Consider the following 20,436-nt stretch of genomic DNA (forward strand, 5'->3'; position numbering starts at 1 on the left):
CCCTTACAGCAATGGTTCCTTTACACAATCTATGGGGAAATGTCGCCAAGATGTACAAATCTCGGCAAGACGAAAGCCTGCAAACCTCCGATTCAGAGACATAGGAAACAGTGACCTCTGATCGCCGAGGATCAGACCATCAGCAATGGGTCCCCAACTAGACAAGACGTCATCCGGATGGCAAATAGAAAGTTCTTTATTTGCTACGGAGTGTCACCATATGTATCAGATAAACATGGAGGATAGAAATCCGAGAGAGACTGACTCCGGTGCAGGGTCCTACTCAGTCCCTGACACCCATCGGTGCACTCTCCTACAAGGATGGTTGTCATACACTAGTACGACCGCCCACTGGACTCCTAAAGCTTATCTAGCAAGAAAAGCTCATCTTCCCATACTCGCAGATGAGATGGCAAGTAGACCAGGACAGGTTGCAGTAAATGCAGACAGAAGTGTCCGCTGGGCGGCTCCCCTCCGGCTGAGTGATTTTTATGGAGGGCTCTGTGCACCGTATATATATATACAGTGGGGCAAAAAAGTATTTAGTCAGTCAGCAATAGTGCAAGTTCCACCACTTAAAAAGATGAGAGGCGTCTGTAATTTACATCATAGGTAGACCTCAACTATGGGAGACAAACTGAGAAAAAAAAATCCAGAAAATCACATTGTCTGTTTTTTTTTCATTTTATTTGCATATTATGGTGGAAAATAAGTATTTGGTCAGAAACAAAATTTCATCTCAATACTTTGTGATATATCCTTTGTTGGCAATGACAGAGGTCAAACGTTTTCTGTAAGTCTTCACAAGGTTGCCACACACTGTTGTTGGTATGTTGGCCCATTCCTCCATGCAGATCTCCTCTAGAGCAGTGATGTTTTTGGCTTTTCGCTTGGCAACACGGACTTTCAACTCCCTCCAAAGGTTTTCTATAGGGTTGAGATCTGGAGACTGGCTAGGCCACTCCAGGACCTTGAAATGCTTCTTACGAAGCCACTCCTTCGTTGCCCTGGCGGTGTGCTTTGGATCATTGTCATGTTGAAAGACCCAGCCACGTTTCATCTTCAATGCCCTTGCTGATGGAAGGAGGTTTGCACTCAAAATCTCACGATACATGGCCCCATTCATTCTTTCATGTACCCGGATCAGTCGTCCTGGCCCCTTTGCAGAGAAACAGCCCCAAAGCATGATGTTTCCACCACCATGCTTTACAGTAGGTATGGTGTTTGATGGATGCAACTCAGTATTCTTTTTCCTCCAAACACGACAAGTTGTGTTTCTACCAAACAGTTCCAGTTTGGTTTCATCAGACCATAGGACATTCTCCCTAAACTCCTCTGGATCATCCAAATGCTCTCTAGCAAACTTCAGACGGGCCCGGACATGTACAGGCTTAAGCAGTGGGACACGTCTGGCACTGCAGGATCTGAGTCCATGGTGGCGTAGTGTGTTACTTATGGTAGGCCTTGTTACATTGGTCCCAGCTCTCTGCAGTTCATTCACTAGGTCCCCCCGCGTGGTTCTTGGATTTTTGCTCACCGTTCTTGTGATCATTCTGACCCCACGGGGTGGGATTTTGCGTGGAGCACCAGATCGAGGGAGATTATCAGTGGTCTTGTATGTCTTCCATTTTCTAATTATTGCTCCCACAGTTGATTTCTTCACTCCAAGCTGGTTGGCTATTGCAGATTCAGTCTTCCCAGCCTGGTGCAGGGCTACAATTTTGTTTCTGGTGTCCTTTGACAGCTCTTTGGTCTTCACCATAGTGGAGTTTGGAGTCAGACTGTTTGAGGGTGTGCACAGGTGTCTTTTTATACTGATAACAAGTTTAAACAGGTGCCATTACTACAGGTAATGAGTGGAGGAAAGAGGAGACTCTTAAAGAAGAAGTTACAGGTCTGTGAGAGCCAGAAATCTTGATTGCTTGTTTCTGACCAAATACTTATTTTCCACCATAATATGCAAATAAAATGAAAAAAAACAGACAATGTGATTTTCTGGATTTTTTTTTCTCAGTTTGTCTCCCATAGTTGAGGTCTACCTATGATGTAAATTACAGACGCCTCTCATCTTTTTAAGTGGTGGAACTTGCACTGTTGCTGACTGACTAAATACTTTTTTTCCCCACTGTATATATATACACACACACACACACACACAGAGCAAACTCTGATGCCTTCCAGCAGCATCTCAAGTGTCGTGTCCTGGATCTGGACCGTCGGCTGCTGCGCCGTGCACAGGCGTTGTCCTGATGAAGGGTAGAGGAGTAGTGACTGGTACGGTTTGTAACCAGAGAACGCTGAGTGATACCAGACAAGTCTCATCTAAGTAACCCAATCTACAAGTGAATCCGCGCTGCCAGGACACGCAGGAATGTGGAGTAAACACCGGCGGATCCTCACACATCATAAACTCATCACAGTGGACAGATCTTATACGCAGACCACACGCAGCGACTTTCAGATTGGTGCCAAGGCTAAAGCGAGACAATGGCGCAATGCCCGACACCTGGGAACGCGGCACGTAACATCGGAGAATGAAAAGCTTCTGTGGCAATGACGATCGATATTGTAGGAGACGGCGATAACGGCGCAAACTGTGCACACGTTAGACCGCCCGCAGCTTACAAAACCTGTGCCATATCTGGCTCCTGACCTTGGCGCATTTTACGCCTTTTTGAAAAAAAGTGTCTGGATAAAAAGAAACAAAGCAAAAAATGTTGGCGCCCATCATAAATGAAATTTCTGCCAGAATTCATCCACCTTGGACAATTCATGGCATATCCACAGCTAAAATGAGGGTCCCCAGACCACCAATCCGCCTGGAGGGGCATCCATTTTTATTTCCGCAACCCCCATTGAAATAAAAAGAGAGCTGACGACTTGTGTCTATCAGACATTCCTGGGATATCCGGTACCATAACCATCCATGGTTGGAATACCCCGAAGCCGCAGTAAACACACCGGCTAATTATCGCTTTCCAATGTGTCCTATTTGGGGTCCCGGCGCGATAGGTGATGGGTGCCCCCATTTATCAATATGTGAGTAAGGGTGCACCAAACATATAGAGCCAATTTAAACTCTGGCTTGACTTAGACTTTTTGATAATCATTACATTCGCTGTGAAATAAATATATCAACTATTGCTACACGTAAACATCGCTGATGATGGTTACTGCAGGCCAAAAAAAATTGGCGGGAAAATGTAGCTGGCGATGGGAAAAATGTCTTCTCCTGTGCGTATTCCGAAGTGACAACCTCAAGATTAGGGCAATTTAAAAGGAGTGTTGACCCCTAACGATCGTTGACAGTCTGAGTTTTCGGACCCCTGCAAATCCAAAGAATGAATTGGACCCAGCTTTAATCTATCACTGTGTCCCCTTTAAAGTTCCGGCCTGCAAAGAAGAACTCCCAGACCTCCGGTGATTCTTAAAGGGGCTGTCCAGTCTCAGAAAAAAAATCTGGACCCCGAAATTCCCCTCCTGTGAGCCCTGTGTGACTAGTCAGCATGTGACCGGAAATTGGAAGGGATGTTAAAGCTTGGCGAAACGCCATCATTTACTAGGATACGTGGAACCGGTCACCTGTCCCGTAGACAATGAATGGAGCAGAAGTGAGCATGCTCGACCATCGCTCCATCAAAGGGGAGTGGGAATCGGTGCTGGTCCCAGTGGTCGGAGCTACTATCCTGTGAATAGGTAATATATTGACATGCTGGGTGAACCCGTGGGAAGCCAACCCCAGCAGAGGCGGCTGCGGCATACATGTGGCATCCAGAAAAATGAATGAATGGCCGCCCTTGTAGTTGATGGACAGCTCGAGTCCGCCTGAGAGATAATCCACCATAACCCCATTTTATACAGATGCCAAAAAGGACAACCCCTTTAAGGCACAGCTTGGCAAATGTGAAGACAGCGCCTCCTCTTTATTGTAACGTAGGTCCTAAGCTAAAAGAAAACTTACAGATCAAGCACATACAGCGACCTGACGAAATATGGTCAGGTGGGTCGTGCCCTTCCATCGGCCCCCACAGGGGATGATGCGTTATTTCTGTGTTTTCATTGAAAGAAAAAGCCGTTGCAAAATAAAAATCCCCAAAACCACAGAAGTAAAGGAACAGATGAGGCGAGCCCGTGTTGTGACGGCGTGGGGGCAAGCGAGGACTTGATCCCACCCTACTGTAACAGCTTGTGCCAGTTCCACGCTGCTCGGTGTATGAATAGACGTGATCGTGCCCCGCAGGGTCCGGCCGTCTGGAGCAGCAACATTTGGGATCTGCCAAAAAGATGAGCCGGCACCTCTCCGGATATCTGCCTCTGGAAATGTAATCTGACAACTGGGTCACGCTCTTACTGGTTGTGACACGGTCCGATCAGATGGTGAGGATCCGGATCCAGAGCAAACATGTCCTCGAGACCCTGGTCAGAAGTCAGCGGCCGCAGGATCAGTGATCGTACCTGATCGTGTTCCTGGCGCCTCTTCTTAGTGACCCCGGTGCGATGTTATCCGCGCTTCATGCCGCAACAATGACACTGCGCAGGGCTCCAGTCTGACCACCGGACCGACCACACAGCTGCAAATCTTCCTGCTCAACTTTGCTGATACATTTGTAGGAAGAAGAACAGAGGAGCAGAACAAAGCGAGATCCAGGAAGAGATGTCCGTGCGGGACTGACCTGCTGCGGAACCTCTGCATCGGCAAACACCGCCAAGGCGTGCACTGCAGAAATGCTACAAGCGTAGAAGGACGGTGCAGGTCAATGTCCAGCGCGGATTTCTCCGCAGCGAGGGTGATATTTCTTAATGTCCACTTTCCCGCCACCATAAAAAGTAGCTGATCTTCTAACATCTCACCCCATGTGGATTCATCCATAGGGCGACACAGGGGACAGCGGCACAAACAGGAAGGCTGGGTGACAACGCACGTGGCCGCCGTTACAGAAAGGTTGTCAGACAGACTTCTCCGATAAAGACATAATCACAATTTACAGGTCATTTTCCATCATTTTATTGCTTCGATGGACCTAAAAAAAAAAAAACAACACCGTTTTGTGCCTTCAGCTCCTATGCAGACCAGTGCGTCTCCGTGGTGACAGACTACAAACAAGCCTCGTGTAGTCAGACTCCGCTATAGAAGATAGCTGGGGAGAGGATGACTGCGGACTCCGACTACACAACATCCGCTCGTAGTCTGCTCCCATGGAGACGCGTAATTATGCGCAGGAGCTGGATACACCAAACGAAAGGACATGTTTCATGAAAACTACTTGCAATTATTTTCTTTTGTCTTAGATACAGAACATGGGAAAAAAAAAAAGTTTATTTCAAGGTTTTAGAGTTAAAAACGGTTTGCCCTGGGATGGCGGCCAGCAATCCAGCAAATGTCCTCCACCCCCCATGATCAGTACCGGGGTTCTCTAAAGATACCTAAAGACACCGCACATGAGGAAGCCCTGGGCTGGAGAGGGAACTAGGGTGACCTCTCACACCCACCTGTTCTCCTAAAAAGACAGAGGCGATGGAGAGCGTCTGTGCAGAGTAAACAGTGTCACTCCGACCCCCCATGTGTGTCGCCCCGAAGAAACAGGAAACGCCGTGACAGGCGGAACAATAGAAGACGTTGGAGAGACTGACTAATTCACATCAGGCTTTATGACTGATCGCTGAACAAGAAAACATGATTCCTACACACCTGACCCCGTGATGGATCGCCAGACATGTCTGTGCTTGCAAAAGTTTCAATCCCCCCCCACCCCCCCAAAGATAAAGTCAAGTTCTGAAACACTAAATACTATACTCAATGCACAATGTGCTGCTGCCTCCGAAATTCTACAAAGATACCAGGACAAATTCAGTAACAAGTCTAGAGACCCCCGGTGACCAGCACCGGACCTCGACCACATAGCCAACTTACTGAGAAATAAGCCCCAAGCCTGAAAGCAGGTGAGCCAAAACCCAGTCCATTGCAGAACTACAACTCCCAGCGTTTCCTGAGTCACAACATCATCAGTTCTGTGAAGTGAAAGGACTGACTGATGATTTCAATATCCAAACCAGCCCCCTTCTTCATCCTGACCAGCGAATAAAAGGGGGGATGACTGATGATTTCAATAGCCAAACCAGCCCTCTTTTTCCATCCTGGCCAGTAACATAAATGGGGGCTGGCTGACTTCATTTATACAGTCAAACCTTCCTCCTTTTCTGTCCTGTGAATATAGAAGGGGGATGGCTGCCCCCATCAATAGCCAAACCAGCCCCCTTCTCCTTCCTGGCTAGTGATAAAGGGGGCAGACTTCATTTCCATAGCCAAAACAGCCCCCTTATCCTACTTGGCCAGTAAACATAGATGGGGGCTGGCTGACTTCATTTCTAAAGCCAAAATCAGACCCCTTTTTCTGTCCTGTGAATAGAGAAAGGGGCTGGTTGCCCCCATGATTAGCCAAACCAGCCCCCTTCTCCTTCCTGTCCAGTGATTAGAAAAGGGGGCTGGCTCAGTGATCATTTCGAACACATGTACAAGATTTTTTATATTTATAAGTAGACAATCCCTTAGGCCTGTTTCACACTTCCGTTTTTTCAAATCCGTCAAAATCCGTTGGTTTCCGTAAAAAAACGGATCCGCCATTTTTTTGCAGGATCCGTTTTTTTTGTCCCATAGACTTCCATTAGTGGTTACCGCGGATCCGTCAAAAAAACGGATCCGTTTTTTTAAAAACGGATCCGTTTGCATCAGTTTCCGTCAAAAAAACGGAAACGGATCCGTTTGGCGGACACAAAAACGGAAGTGTGAAACAGGCCTTAGACGGGTGTAAAAGGGTGTGTTCCTTTTCAAAAGTTTTTTTTTATTATTGTTTGTTCCATTGGAAAAAAAATCACCTATCTTTTGTGTCTACAGTTTCTATGCAGTTATCTGTCTCCATGGTAACAGACTACAATCCAAACTTACGTACCGTAGTCGGATCCTGCAGTGTTGTGTAAAAGGTGCCCCTGAGGCATGTCGGCCATCACTCCAAACGTCCCCTTAGTCTGGATCCAAGAGGACATATTGAAAAATGGCTCTTGAGTAGAGACGTGCTGTAGTTCCCCCAGGCACCGATCTGCAGGAACAGACTAGAAGGGAAACACCACCGTCGATCCTTTGATCTAAGGATTGGCGGGTGGTCCCGGAGATTGGACCCCCCCCCTCATAGTAAAGTGGTGGCACATCCTATCAATAATCCATGATGTTACTATATCAGAATACCCCATTCTATTTCTTTGTTCCTGTCCCTAAAAGGCAGAAATCTCGGGACTTTTTAGGGACCAGCGTAAAGACAATGAAGCCGCTTCGAGTCCTATTAATGGCGAGAAACGTCAAGGACTAAGCGCCGTCAACATACAATTGAGCCGCCTGTAAGAAACTGGCCCAAAACTCGGGGCGCAAAAGTAACCGGAGAATAAAGTGCATCCACAAAGACGGACTCCACTTTCGAGATATTTGTTTGTAGCTGCCCGTGAAAAGAGACGATCAGATCGCAGGATGTCCAATCACTGGTTATTCAGCCCACAGTGCCCCCGCAGGAAAAATGAAGCATTACACCCTGTCCAATTATAACAGCAGGCTGCCTGTGTAATGCACAAACCCGACAGGTCCTCCAAACTACGGAAACATTTTGTAGTCGCACTACACAATGGCTTTTAAAAGTTTGTTGAATACGGAATGCCAGAAACCTACCGTATTAAATGCAGGGTTAAAAAAAAAAAGTCGCCTTAACTCTACTGGCTGTTTTAAAGGTGTTGTATAATGACAAAAATGGCTGCTTTCCTCCATTGTAACAAGGTTGCGTGTGGCATTTCACTTTCACTTCAATGGAGCCGAGGTGCAATTCCAGAAACAACCTGAAGGCAGGGGTGGTGCTGTTTCCCAAAAAAAAAAAAAAAAAAAAGACAGCCATGTTCAGCTAATCTCATACAGCCTCTTTAGACATCTAAGAACCCCAACAAACAACACCTTAAATCTCAGCTACCTGGATTCCTGCAGAAGTGAAAAGTGATAGAGAGGGAGCACTGGAGTTTACTGCAGTCACAGGTGATTTTCTGGTATTTTTGTTTCGCATCTTTAAGAAAACAGAAAACGTAGCCGATTCTCAGATCTTCCATTGTCACTTACGAGAGGTCATTCACGTCCCGGGTTTTGTTACGTTGAAGTGTGTGCATGACATGGAATGACCAAGAAGGTCACTAGAGAGAGTGACAAATCTAAAACGGCAAGTCAGGATGAAAAACAGCCGCGGTGGTTGCACACGCTCACTGCTGCTCCTTTCACACAGTAGACTTTGCGATCCTCAATCATGGGATTGATGGTGGTCGGAGCGGTCAGATTCTCAGCATCCATACATTTAGAATTTCTGCTGTAAAGACGACCTGTCCCTTGTCATAAATATGTATTTTTATTTTTTTTTTTTTACTTTGTGTAAATGTCGCTATTCTTCTGAATCCGGCGATATTTTTCTTTTTTTCCTGTGCATCTCCGTTCCTAAGATAGGGTACTCTCTTCCCTGTATATAAATCTAGTCTTGATAGCCAAGAGGGCGTGGTCCACAATAAACCACACCTACTTACCTAAGAAGACTAGATTTATAAACCGAAATAAGAGGCCATATCTGAAGAACGGAGGCACGCAGGAAGAAAGGAAAAAAATCGCCGGATTCAGGAGAACAGCGGCGTTTACACCGGGGTACAAAAATGACACATTTAGTGCAAGTCACTAGTTTCCTTTAACGCCATTAAATGCTTATTTTTTAGGTTTAACTAAACGCCACCTTGATTGTATGATACACTACTGCTTATAGCAGCGTCAATCTGATATCAGGTAATTATGAGCCTGGGTCAATAACGTTCAGGAAAGTTAGGGAGTCATGGTTAGGACATGGTTAATGTCCTGTTCTCACCGGGTTAACTTTTGCCGGCCTCTCTTTGGATCTGGGAGGGGTATATATACTCACTCCAGACTAGGATTCCCTGTCAGCTACACTGTTATTCTGGCTGTGTATCTGACCCCCCTGGTGTGCTTGTAAACTGCGTTGCTTGTTTGATTCCCGTGTATGACCCGGCCTGTCCCCTCACTCTGTTCTGTCTCACGTTTTGGCACTATCGTCTTCTCTGGTTCTGACCACCTGGCTTGGCTATTGTTACTCCGTTACAGTTTGTCCCTGTTGTACCATCCATTGCCCGTTCTGGTTTTCTGATCTATTGCTACGTCCTGACTATCCGCTCTGTCTAACCTTTTGGTACTGTCCTGCTATCTCGTGCTTTGACCCGACTTGATCTGGTTTACTTCCCTGTCTATGCCCCTTGGTAACATTGCCCTGTAGTTACCTTTCTAGGAGTTTCCCTGCAGCTCCTAGCTCTGTGGAGCTTAGGCCACGCCCCCAGCAGTCACGTGCTTCAGGTCCTGTTAGCCTGGAGCACGCATCGTCCCCGCTGCTGTCCCGCTCCACAGGTATCTTTGAGCACGGTTTTTGTACTCAGGACACGCGCACTGGCTCAGTGAGCAAGTGCAGTGCAGGGTTCCTGACATAGGGATTATAATGGATTGTGAACTATTTGGACAACCCCTTCTTAAGTACTATATTCCCAGTTGTAAAATAAAAATACCCTATACAGGCGCCGCTCCAGCGATGTCGGCGCCATGTTTACGATTTATGCAATTCTGCAAGAGAATCTGTAAAGTGTATTTTGCAGCAATCAATAATAAGCTTTAGGGAATTTCCTCCACAGACACAAGTCCAACGTTCCAGGGTGTGAAGAAGATGGAAGGATCGGGATCATTGCACCGAGATCTCAGAGAAACCCAGTGCAATACTGAGCGCTTCTCACCGTCAGTTCTCATCCGGCGGTTTTATTGCAGAAATAGTTGAATGACTGCACTATCTAACTAAATGGAGCTTGCAGAAATCTGTACACCCCCTGCAATCAACAGGGTGTCAGTAATGCTACTACTATTAAAGGGGGCCCCGTCCGCTCTCCTGGCAAGTTCATTTTACTAAATACTTGCACCCCCCTAATACAAGAACTCTGGAGTATCTTTTTCCTAGAATTCTGCTTGATACATTTCCAAGTGGGTATTCCCATTCCTCTGGTCACTCACAGGGGCGAGTTCTACACAATCCGGCATTATCCGCTCTGACTGGACAATGTGATATTGTCCTAGGACACGCCTCCGACTGGCAACACGCCCAGTTGTCAATTTATTCCTGCTTTTCCAGGAGGAACAACAGAGTTATAAGGAATTGCTTTAGGCTGTGCGCATACGCTGCGGATTCTGCTGCGGATCGATCCGTGCGGATTTTCAAAATCTGCAGGTCAAAAGACCAGCGGTTTAAATGCGGATTATCCTGCGGTTTTACCATCTCCACAATGAAGGAGATGGTAAACCGCTGTGGAATCCACAGAAAAGAATTGACATATCAATTCTTTCTGCGGTTTAGAAACCGCAGAAAATCCGCGCGGAAAATTCCGCAGCATCTGCACAACGGTTTCCATTTCCCATAGTGAATAATGGTACTGTACACCCCGCAAGGCCGGAACCGCAGTGGATTCCGCAGCGTGTGCACACAGCCTTAGAGTTGATACATTATCGAACACAAGTGTTTACGGAAACGGTCAGGAGAGGAGACAGGTCTTTCCTTAGAGTCTGGGGGATGAAAATATTTAATTAGAGCAATAGATTTCATTTAAAAAAAACCAAAGACATAAAACTTATCTGATTCTACTGTGCTTTTGGCCTCGGTTTACTTCTATGCAGCAGTCTCCACTATAGCAACACTGCTGAGGCCAGGGGGATTGGCTGCAGGGGTCATTAGCCTTTTGCTTCCTTTGGGCCAATTTCCGTTGTTCCTGGAAAACCCCTTTAAGATGTGGGAGGAGTACATGAAATTATTTTCCCAATTTCCTCTTGCTGGCACTGAAACCACCATGGCTACAGCCCGGTCACATCGCAGGCTATCACTCTGTGAATCCCCGCAATACATTTTTGCTGCACCGATACATTGTAGCAAACGATAATCTGCGCTGCTGAAGCATTGGGATAGCACTGAATGACCCTCCGACATTTCCAGCCTCCAATAATGTTTCCATTTACTTACAACAAGCAGAGATCTTGTAAATGTATAAGGGGTATTGCTATTTTACAAAATTGCCAGAATATGCCATCACTTTATGATCATTGGATCCCAGTGGGTGCAATGCCGGACCAGTTCTATGTACTATACTAAGTTCACTGGGGGGGCGCCGCTGCGCAGAATAACCGTGAAAACAAAGCAATGTGTTCACAAAATATATCTACTATACATAAAGGGGGATTCCAGCTGTAGCCATTCGTCACCTGCCACATCAGTGCAAAGCGCTGGCCTATTGCTGCTGCTCCATACACTGCTATGGGAGATACGGAGACAGTCAGCATGGTCGGACAATCAGAAGTTATCATCTCACCTGCGTCTGAAGAAGCGGAGCCCGCTGAAGGTCTTGACGCTGTGTCTCCGGCTGATGACAGCTCTGTCAGATTCAGGGGTCCTCTCCGAGCCGCTGGAGGCTGCCGAGCTGGTGTTGGCAAACTCCACATCCCCGTCCATCCCAGCCGGACCCCAAAAGCCAGGCAGCTCAGGGCTTCCTCAAGTCATGCTCCCGAGATAACAGACTGACCACTACTCTCACTCTCCTGCCTATACGACTAATGAAGAAGCAAGGATCCCTACACAGGACACCGAGCATTGCAGTGACACTGCAAACATTACCGTCAACGTATTCAAATGTTGCACAAGTATACACACCCACGCACTGCTCAAGTCTATAGGACAGAGCGAGAGCAGCCTGACAACTCCTACTGCCTCGGACAATCCACTATATGTGCACTGACGGAACTGCTCCCCCTAATGACAATACCCTGTACAGACAAGTATACGCGCCCCCTCTACTCACAGAACGAGTATACGCGCCCCCCTACTCACAGAACGAGTATACGCGCCCCCCTACTCACAGAACGAGTATACGCGCCCCCCTACTCACAGAACGAGTATACGCGCCCCCCTACTCACAGAACGAGTATACGCGCCCCCCTACTCACAGAACGAGTATACGCGCCCCCCTACTCACAGAACGAGTATACGCGCCCCCCTACTCACAGAACGAGTATACGCGCCCCCCTACTCACAGAACGAGTATACGCGCCCCCCTACTCACAGAACGAGTATACGCGCCCCCCTACTCACAGAACGAGTATACGCGCCCCCCTACTCACAGAACGAGTATACGCGCCCCCCTACTCACAGAACGAGTATACGCGCCCCCCTACTCACAGAACAAGTATACGCGCCCCCCTACTCACAGAACAAGTATACGCGCCCCCCTACTCACAGAACAAGTATACGCGCCCCCCTACTCACAGAACAAGTATACGCGCCCCCCTACTCACAGAACAAGTATACGCGCCCCCCTACTCACAGAACAAGTATACGCGCCCCCCTACTCACAGAACAAGTATACGCGCCCCCCTACTCACAGAACAAGTATTCGCGCCCCCCTACTCACAGAACAAGTATACGCGCCCCCCTACTCACAGAACAAGTATACGCGCCCCCCTACTCACAGAACAAGTATACGCGCCCCCCTACTCACAGAACAAGTATACGCGCCCCCCTACTCACAGAACAAGTATACGCGCCCCCCTACTCACAGAACAAGTATACGCGCCCCCCTACTCACAGAACAAGTATACGCGCCCCCCTACTCACAGAACAAGTATACGCGCCCCCCTACTCACAGAACAAGTATACGCGCCCCCCTACTCACAGAACAAGTATACGCGCCCCCCTACTCACAGAACAAGTATACGCGCCCCCCTACTCACAGAACAAGTACATGCATCCATAACAACAATACAAAGTGAAAAATAAGTATACACACCCCCTAATGACAACACCCTGTGCACAAGTATTTACACCCTTTGATGACAATAACCTGTGCAAATATATGTGCCCCTTAATAATACCCACTGCAAAACAAGTGTATGAAAATAACATGTACAAATGTAAGTGCACCCCTCAACGAAAACACTCTTTGCAAAACAAGTATAAACAAACCCTAATGACAAGACCCTGTGCACAAGTTTATGCACCCTCTATTGACAATAACCCATACACAATATATACATGTACCCCCTAATGATAACACCCAGTGCAAAACAAGTATATGTACCCCCTAATGACTACTGTGGAAAAATACGCACAACCGCTAAATTATAGCAGGCTAAAGACAGAACGTTACACGCGGACTCTGTGGGGAGTTGCACAAGTCTACACTATGTATTTTGCCAAAAATTGCTACATAGATGCCCACCAGCACTTCATGAAGGAGATTGCAGAAGTATACACACCCAAGTCATCACCACCTGCCCAGGCACAATACAGGCAGCATATTCCTAGAATGGATGCCTTATGCACTTGGTGCTGTAAACCAAGAAGCTGCCAAGCAAGCCCCATGAGAACATCCAGAGGACAAAGTGGCACCAAGCAAATCACCCAGTGCTGGGAGCAGGGTCAGCCATGCACCCCCTCACCGCCGGAGGCACAGGAGCCACACACGCCTGCCCAGCAGCAGCCTCACAGTGCCGGGGCAGCAGCAGCAGCTTCTCCTTCCAGGCTGTCACTTCCCAGCTCACAATAACAGGAGTCTTCCCCACCAGGAAGTGTCTGCAGAGCAGTGTGTGTCCTGGCAGGGCCCCCGCCTAGGTGTCCGCGCCGCTGCCTGCTTAGAGGTGGCACAGAGCATTGAGAGCAGGGTCCTGGGGAGCCACCTGTTGGCGCTGACAGATATTGCACCGATGCGTGTGTGATGGGAGGAAGGAGCAGTGTGACCAGGGAAACAAGTGCAAAACTGTGCAAGATATACAGCAACATGTGTGATGGGAGGAAGGAGCAGCGTGACCAGGGAAACAAGTGCAAAACTGTGCAAAATATACAGCAACATGTGTGATGGGAGGAAGGAGCAGTGTGACCAGGGAAACAAGTGCAAAACTGTGCAAGATATACAGCAACATGTGTGATGGGAGGAAGGAGCAGCGTGACCAGGGAAACAAGTGCAAAACTGTGCAAGATATACAGCAACGTGTGTGATGGGAGGAAGGAGCAGTGTGACCAGGGAAACAAGTGCAAAACTGTGCAAAATATACAGCAACATGTGTGATGGGAGGAAGGAGCAGCGTGACCAGGGAAACAAGTGCAAAACTGTGCAAAATATACAGCAACATGTGTGATGGGAGGAAGGAGCAGCGTGACCAGGGAAACAAGTGCAAAACTGTGCAAAATATACAGCAACATGTGTGATGGGAGGAAGGAGCAGTGTGACCAGGGAAACAAGTGCAAAACTGTGCAAAATATACAGCAACATGTGTGATGGGAGGAAGGAGCAGTGTGACCAGGGAAACAAGTGCAAAACTGTGCAAGATATACAGCAACATGTGTGATGGGAGGAAGGAGCAGTGTGACCAGGGAAACAAGTGCAAAACTGTGCAAAATATACAGCAACATGTGTGATGGGAGGAAGGAGCAGTGTGACCAGGGAAACAAGTGCAAAACTGTGCAAGATATACAGCAACATGTGTGATGGGAGGAAGGAGCAGTGTGACCAGGGAAACAAGTGCAAAACTGTGCAAGATATACAGCAACATGTGTGATGGGAGGAAGGAGCAGTGTGACCAGGGAAACAAGTGCAAAACTGTGCAAAATATACAGCAACATGTGTGATGGGAGGAAGGAGCAGCGTGACCAGGGAAACAAGTGCAAAACTGTGCAAAATATACAGCAACATGTGTGATGGGAGGAAGGAGCAGCGTGACCAGGGAAACAAGTGCAAAACTGTGCAAAATATACAGCAACATGTGTGATGGGAGGAAGGAGCAGTGTGACCAGGGAAACAAGTGCAAAACTGTGCAAGATATACAGCAACATGTGTGATGGGAGGAAGGAGCAGTGTGACCAGGGAAACAAGTGCAAAACTGTGCAAAATATACAGCAACATGTGTGATGGGAGGAAGGAGCAGTGTGACCAGGGAAACAAGTGCAAAACTGTGCAAAATATACAGCAACATGTGTGATGGGAGGAAGGAGCAGCGTGACCAGGGAAACAAGTGCAAAACTGTGCAAAATATACAGCAACATGTGTGATGGGAGGAAGGAGCAGTGTGACCAGGGAAACAAGTGCAAAACTGTGCAAGATATACAGCAACATGTGTGATGGGAGGAAGGAGCAGTGTGACCAGGGAAACAAGTGCAAAACTGTGCAAAATATACAGCAACATGTGTGATGGGAGGAAGGAGCAGTGTGACCAGGGAAACAAGTGCAAAACTGTGCAAAATGTACAGCAACATGTGTGATGGGAGGAAGGAGCAGCGTGACCAGGGAAACAAGTGCAAAACTGTGCAAAATATACAGCAACATGTGTGATGGGAGGAAGGAGCAGCGTGACCAGGGAAACAAGTGCAAAACTGTGCAAGATATACAGCAACATGTGTGATGGGAGGAAGGAGCAGTGTGACCAGGGAAACAAGTGCAAAACTGTGCAAGATATACAGCAACATGTGTGATGGGAGGAAGGAGCAGTGTGACCAGGGAAACAAGTGCAAAACTGTGCAAGATATACAGCAACATGTGTGATGGGAGGAAGGAGAAGTGTGACCAGGGAAACAAGTGCAAAACTGTGCAAAATATACAGCAACATGTGTGATGGGAGGAAGGAGCAGTGTGACCAGGGAAACAAGTGCAAAACTGTGCAAGATATACAGCAACATGTGTGATGGGAGGAAGGAGCAGTGTGACCAGGGAAACAAGTGCAAAACTGTGCAAGATATACAGCAACATGTGTGATGGGAGGAAGGAGCAGTGTGACCAGGGAAACAAGTGCAAAACTGTGCAAGATATACAGCAACATGTGTGATGGGAGGAAGGAGCAGTGTGACCAGGGAAACAAGTGCAAAACTGTGCAAAATATACAGCAACATGTGTGATGGGAGGAAGGAGCAGCGTGACCAGGGAAACAAGTGCAAAACTGTGCAAGATATACAGCAACATGTGTGATGGGAGGAAGGAGCAGTGTGACCAGGGAAACAAGTGCAAAACTGTGCAAAATATACAGCAACATGTGTGATGGGAGGAAGGAGCAGTGTGACCAGGGAAACAAGTGCAAAACTGTGCAAAATATACAGCAACATGTGTGATGGGAGGAAGGAGCAGTGTGACCAGGGAAACAAGTGCAAAACTGTGCAAAATATACAGCAACATGTGTGATGGGAGGAAGGAGCAGTGTGACCAGGGAAACAAGTGCAAAACTGTGCAAAATATACAGCAACATGTGTGATGGGAGGAAGGAGCAGTGTGACCAGGGAAACAAGTGCAAAACTGTGCAAAATATACAGCAACATGTGTGATGGGAGGAAGGAGCAGTGTGACCAGGGAAACAAGTGCAAAACTGTGCAAAATATACAGCAACATGTGTGATGGGAGGAAGGAGCAGCGTGACCAGGGAAACAAGTGCAAAACTGTGCAAAATATACAGCAACATGTGTGATGGGAGGAAGGAGCAGTGTGACCAGGGAAACAAGTGCAAAACTGTGCAAAATATACAGCAACATGTGTGATGGGAGGAAGGAGCAGTGTGACCAGGGAAACAAGTGCAAAACTGTGCAAAATATACAGCAACATGTGTGATGGGAGGAAGGAGCAGCGTGACCAGGGAAACAAGTGCAAAACTGTGCAAAATGTACAGCAACATGTGTGATGGGAGGAAGGAGCAATGTGACCAGGGAAACAATTGCAAAACTGTGCAAGATATACAGCAACATGTGTGATGGGAGGAAGGAGCAGCGTGACCAGGGAAACAAGTGCAAAACTGTGCAAAATATACAGCAACATGTGTGATGGGAGGAAGGAGCAGCGTGACCAGGGAAACAAGTGCAAAACTGTGCAAAATATACAGCAACATGTGTGATGGGAGGAAGGAGCAGCGTGACCAGGGAAACAAGTGCAAAACTGTGCAAAATATACAGCAACATGTGTGATGGGAGGAAGGAGCAGTGTGACCAGGGAAACAAGTGCAAAACTGTGCAAAATATACAGCAACATGTGTGATGGGAGGAAGGAGCAGCGTGACCAGGGAAACAAGTGCAAAACTGTGCAAAATATACAGCAACATGTGTGATGGGAGGAAGGAGCAGTGTGACCAGGGAAACAAGTGCAAAACTGTGCAAAATATACAGCAACATGTGTGATGGGAGGAAGGAGCAGTGTGACCAGGGAAACAAGTGCAAAACTGTGCAAAATATACAGCAACATGTGTGATGGGAGGAAGGAGCAGCGTGACCAGGGAAACAAGTGCAAAACTGTGCAAAATGTACAGCAACATGTGTGATGGGAGGAAGGAGCAATGTGACCAGGGAAACAAGTGCAAAACTGTGCAAGATATACAGCAACATGTGTGATGGGAGGAAGGAGCAGCGTGACCAGGGAAACAAGTGCAAAACTGTGCAAAATATACAGCAACATGTGTGATGGGAGGAAGGAGAAGTGTGACCAGGGAAACAAGTGCAAAACTGTGCAAAATGTACAGCAACATGTGTGATGGGAGGAAGGAGCAGTGTGACCAGGGAAACAAGTGCAAAACTGTGCAAAATATACAGCAACATGTGTGATGGGAGGAAGGAGCAGTGTGACCAGGGAAACAAGTGCAAAACTGTGCAAAATATACAGCAACATGTGTGATGGGAGGAAGGAGCAGTGTGACCAGGGAAACAAGTGCAAAACTGTGCAAAATATACAGCAACATGTGTGATGGGAGGAAGGAGCAGTGTGACCAGGGAATCAAGTGCAAAACTGTGCAAAATATACAGCAACATGTGTGATGGGAGGAAGGAGCAGTGTGACCAGGGAAACAAGTGCAAAACTGTGCAAAATATACAGCAACATGTGTGATGGGAGGAAGGAGCAGTGTGACCAGGGAAACAAGTGCAAAACTGTGCAAAATATACAGCAACGTGTGTGATGGGAGGAAGGAGCAGCGTGACCAGGGAAACAAGTGCAAAGCTGTGCAAAATATACAGCAACATGTGTGATGGGAGGAAGGAGCAGTGTGACCAGGGAAACAAGTGCAAAACTGTGCAAAATATACAGCACCATGTGTGATGGGAGGAAGGAGAAGTGTGACCAGGGAAACAAGTGCAAAACTGTGCAAAATATACAGCAACATGTGTGATGGGAGGAAGGAGCAGTGTGACCAGGGAAACAAGTGCAAAACTGTGCAAAATATACAGCAACATGTGTGATGGGAGGAAGGAGCAGTGTGACCAGGGAAACAAGTGCAAAACTGTGCAAAATATACAGCAACATGTGTGATGGGAGGAAGGAGCAGCGTGACCAGGGAAACAAGTGCAAAACTGTGCAAAATATACAGCAACATGTGTGATGGGAGGAAGGAGCAGCGTGACCAGGGAAACAAGTGCAAAACTGTGCAAAATATACAGCAACATGTGTGATGGGAGGAAGGAGCAGCGTGACCAGGGAAACAAGTGCAAAACTGTGCAAAATATACAGCAACATGTGTGATGGGAGGAAGGAGCAGCGTGACCAGGGAAACAAGTGCAAAACTGTGCAAAATATACAGCAACATGTGTGATGGGAGGAAGGAGCAGTGTGACCAGGGAAACAAGTGCAAAACTGTGCAAAATATACAGCAACATGTGTGATGGGAGGAAGGAGCAGCGTGACCAGGGAAACAAGTGCAAAACTGTGCAAAATATACAGCAACATGTGTGATGGGAGGAAGGAGCAGCGTGACCAGGGAAACAAGTGCAAAACTGTGCAAAATATACAGCAACATGTGTGATGGGAGGAAGGAGCAGTGTGACCAGGGAAACAAGTGCAAAACTGTGCAAAATATACAGCAACATGTGTGATGGGAGGAAGGAGCAGCGTGACCAGGGAAACAAGTGCAAAACTGTGCAAACTATACAGCAACATGTGTGATGGGAGGAAGGAGCAGTGTGACCAGGGAATCAAGTGCAAAACTGTGCAAAATATACAGCAACATGTGTGATGGGAGGAAGGAGCAGCGTGACTAGGGAAACAAGTGCAAAACTGTGCAAAATATACAGCAACATGTGTGATGGGAGGAAGGAGCAGCGTGACCAGGGAAACAAGTGCAAAACTGTGCAAAATATACAGCAACATGTGTGATGGGAGGAAGGAGCAGCGTGACTAGGGAAACAAGTGCAAAACTGTGCAAAATATACAGCAACATGTGTGATGGGAGGAAGGAGCAGTGTGACCAGGGAAACAAGTGCAAAACTGTGCAAAATATACAGCAACATGTGTGATGGGAGGAAGGAGCAGCGTGACCAGGGAAACAAGTGCAAAACTGTCCAAAATATACAGCAACATGTGTGATGGGAGGAAGGAGCAGCGTGACCAGGGAAACAAGTGCAAAACTGTGCAAAATATACAGCAACATGTGTGATGGGAGGAAGGAGCAGTGTGACCAGGGAAACAAGTGCAAAACTGTGCAAAATATACAGCAACATGTGTGATGGGAGGAAGGAGCAGCGTGACCAGGGAAACAAGTGCAAAACTGTGCAAAATATACAGCAACATGTGTGATGGGAGGAAGGAGCAGTGTGACCAGGGAAACAAGTGCAAAACTGTGCAAGATATACAGCAACATGTGTGATGGGAGGAAGGAGCAGCGTGACCAGGGAAACAAGTGCAAAACTGTGCAAAATATACAGCAACATGTGTGATGGGAGGAAGGAGCAGCGTGACCAGGGAAACAAGTGCAAAACTGTGCAAAATATACAGCAACATGTGTGATGGGAGGAAGGAGCAGCGTGACCAGGGAAACAAGTGCAAAACTGTGCAAGATATACAGCAACATGTGTGATGGGAGGAAGGAGCAGCGTGACCAGGGAAACAAGTGCAAAACTGTGCAAAATATACAGCAACATGTGTGATGGGAGGAAGGAGCAGCGTGACCAGGGAAACAAGTGCAAAACTGTGCAAGATATACAGCAACATGTGTGATGGGAGGAAGGAGCAGCGTGACCAGGGAAACAAGTGCAAAACTGTGCAAAATATACAGCAACATGTGTGATGGGAGGAAGGAGCAGCGTGACCAGGGAAACAAGTGCAAAACTGTGCAAAATATACAGCAACATGTGTGATGGGAGGAAGGAGCAGCGTGACCAGGGAAACAAGTGCAAAACTGTGCAAGATATACAGCAACATGTGTGATGGGAGGAAGGAGCAGCGTGACCAGGGAAACAAGTGCAAAACTGTGCAAGATATACAGCAACATGTGTGATGGGAGGAAGGAGCAGCGTGACCAGGGAAACAAGTGCAAAACTGTGCAAGATATACAGC

General features: G+C 47.3%; 1 protein-coding gene across 8 annotated transcripts in view; it reads right to left on the reverse strand.

Annotated features, from left to right (window-relative positions):
* Nucleotides 1-20,436, reverse strand: part of DGKZ (diacylglycerol kinase zeta) — a 207,778-nt gene that overhangs the window by 105,586 nt on the left and 81,756 nt on the right. For 5 of the 8 annotated variants that reach the window (XR_012219693.1, XR_012219691.1, XR_012219692.1 and 2 more), the window contains exon 1: nt 11,470-12,020. The exons of 1 other annotated variant lie outside the window; for it this stretch is intronic. Coding sequence is in view for 4 of the 7 variants with exons in the window: in XM_073541681.1 (XP_073397782.1) it covers nt 11,470-11,599 (130 nt within the window). In the remaining 3 variants the exon portion in view is untranslated. Of the gene's footprint in view, nt 1-11,469; nt 12,022-20,436 lie in introns of those variants that run through there. 2 more of the 8 variants (XM_073541682.1, XM_073541686.1) reach the window with 2 other exon arrangements.

Source organism: Dendrobates tinctorius, unplaced genomic scaffold (assembly GCF_039654945.1).
Source record: "Dendrobates tinctorius isolate UK_male_01 unplaced genomic scaffold, ASM3965494v1 ptg000124l, whole genome shotgun sequence".
NCBI lineage: Eukaryota > Metazoa > Chordata > Amphibia > Anura > Dendrobatidae > Dendrobates > Dendrobates tinctorius.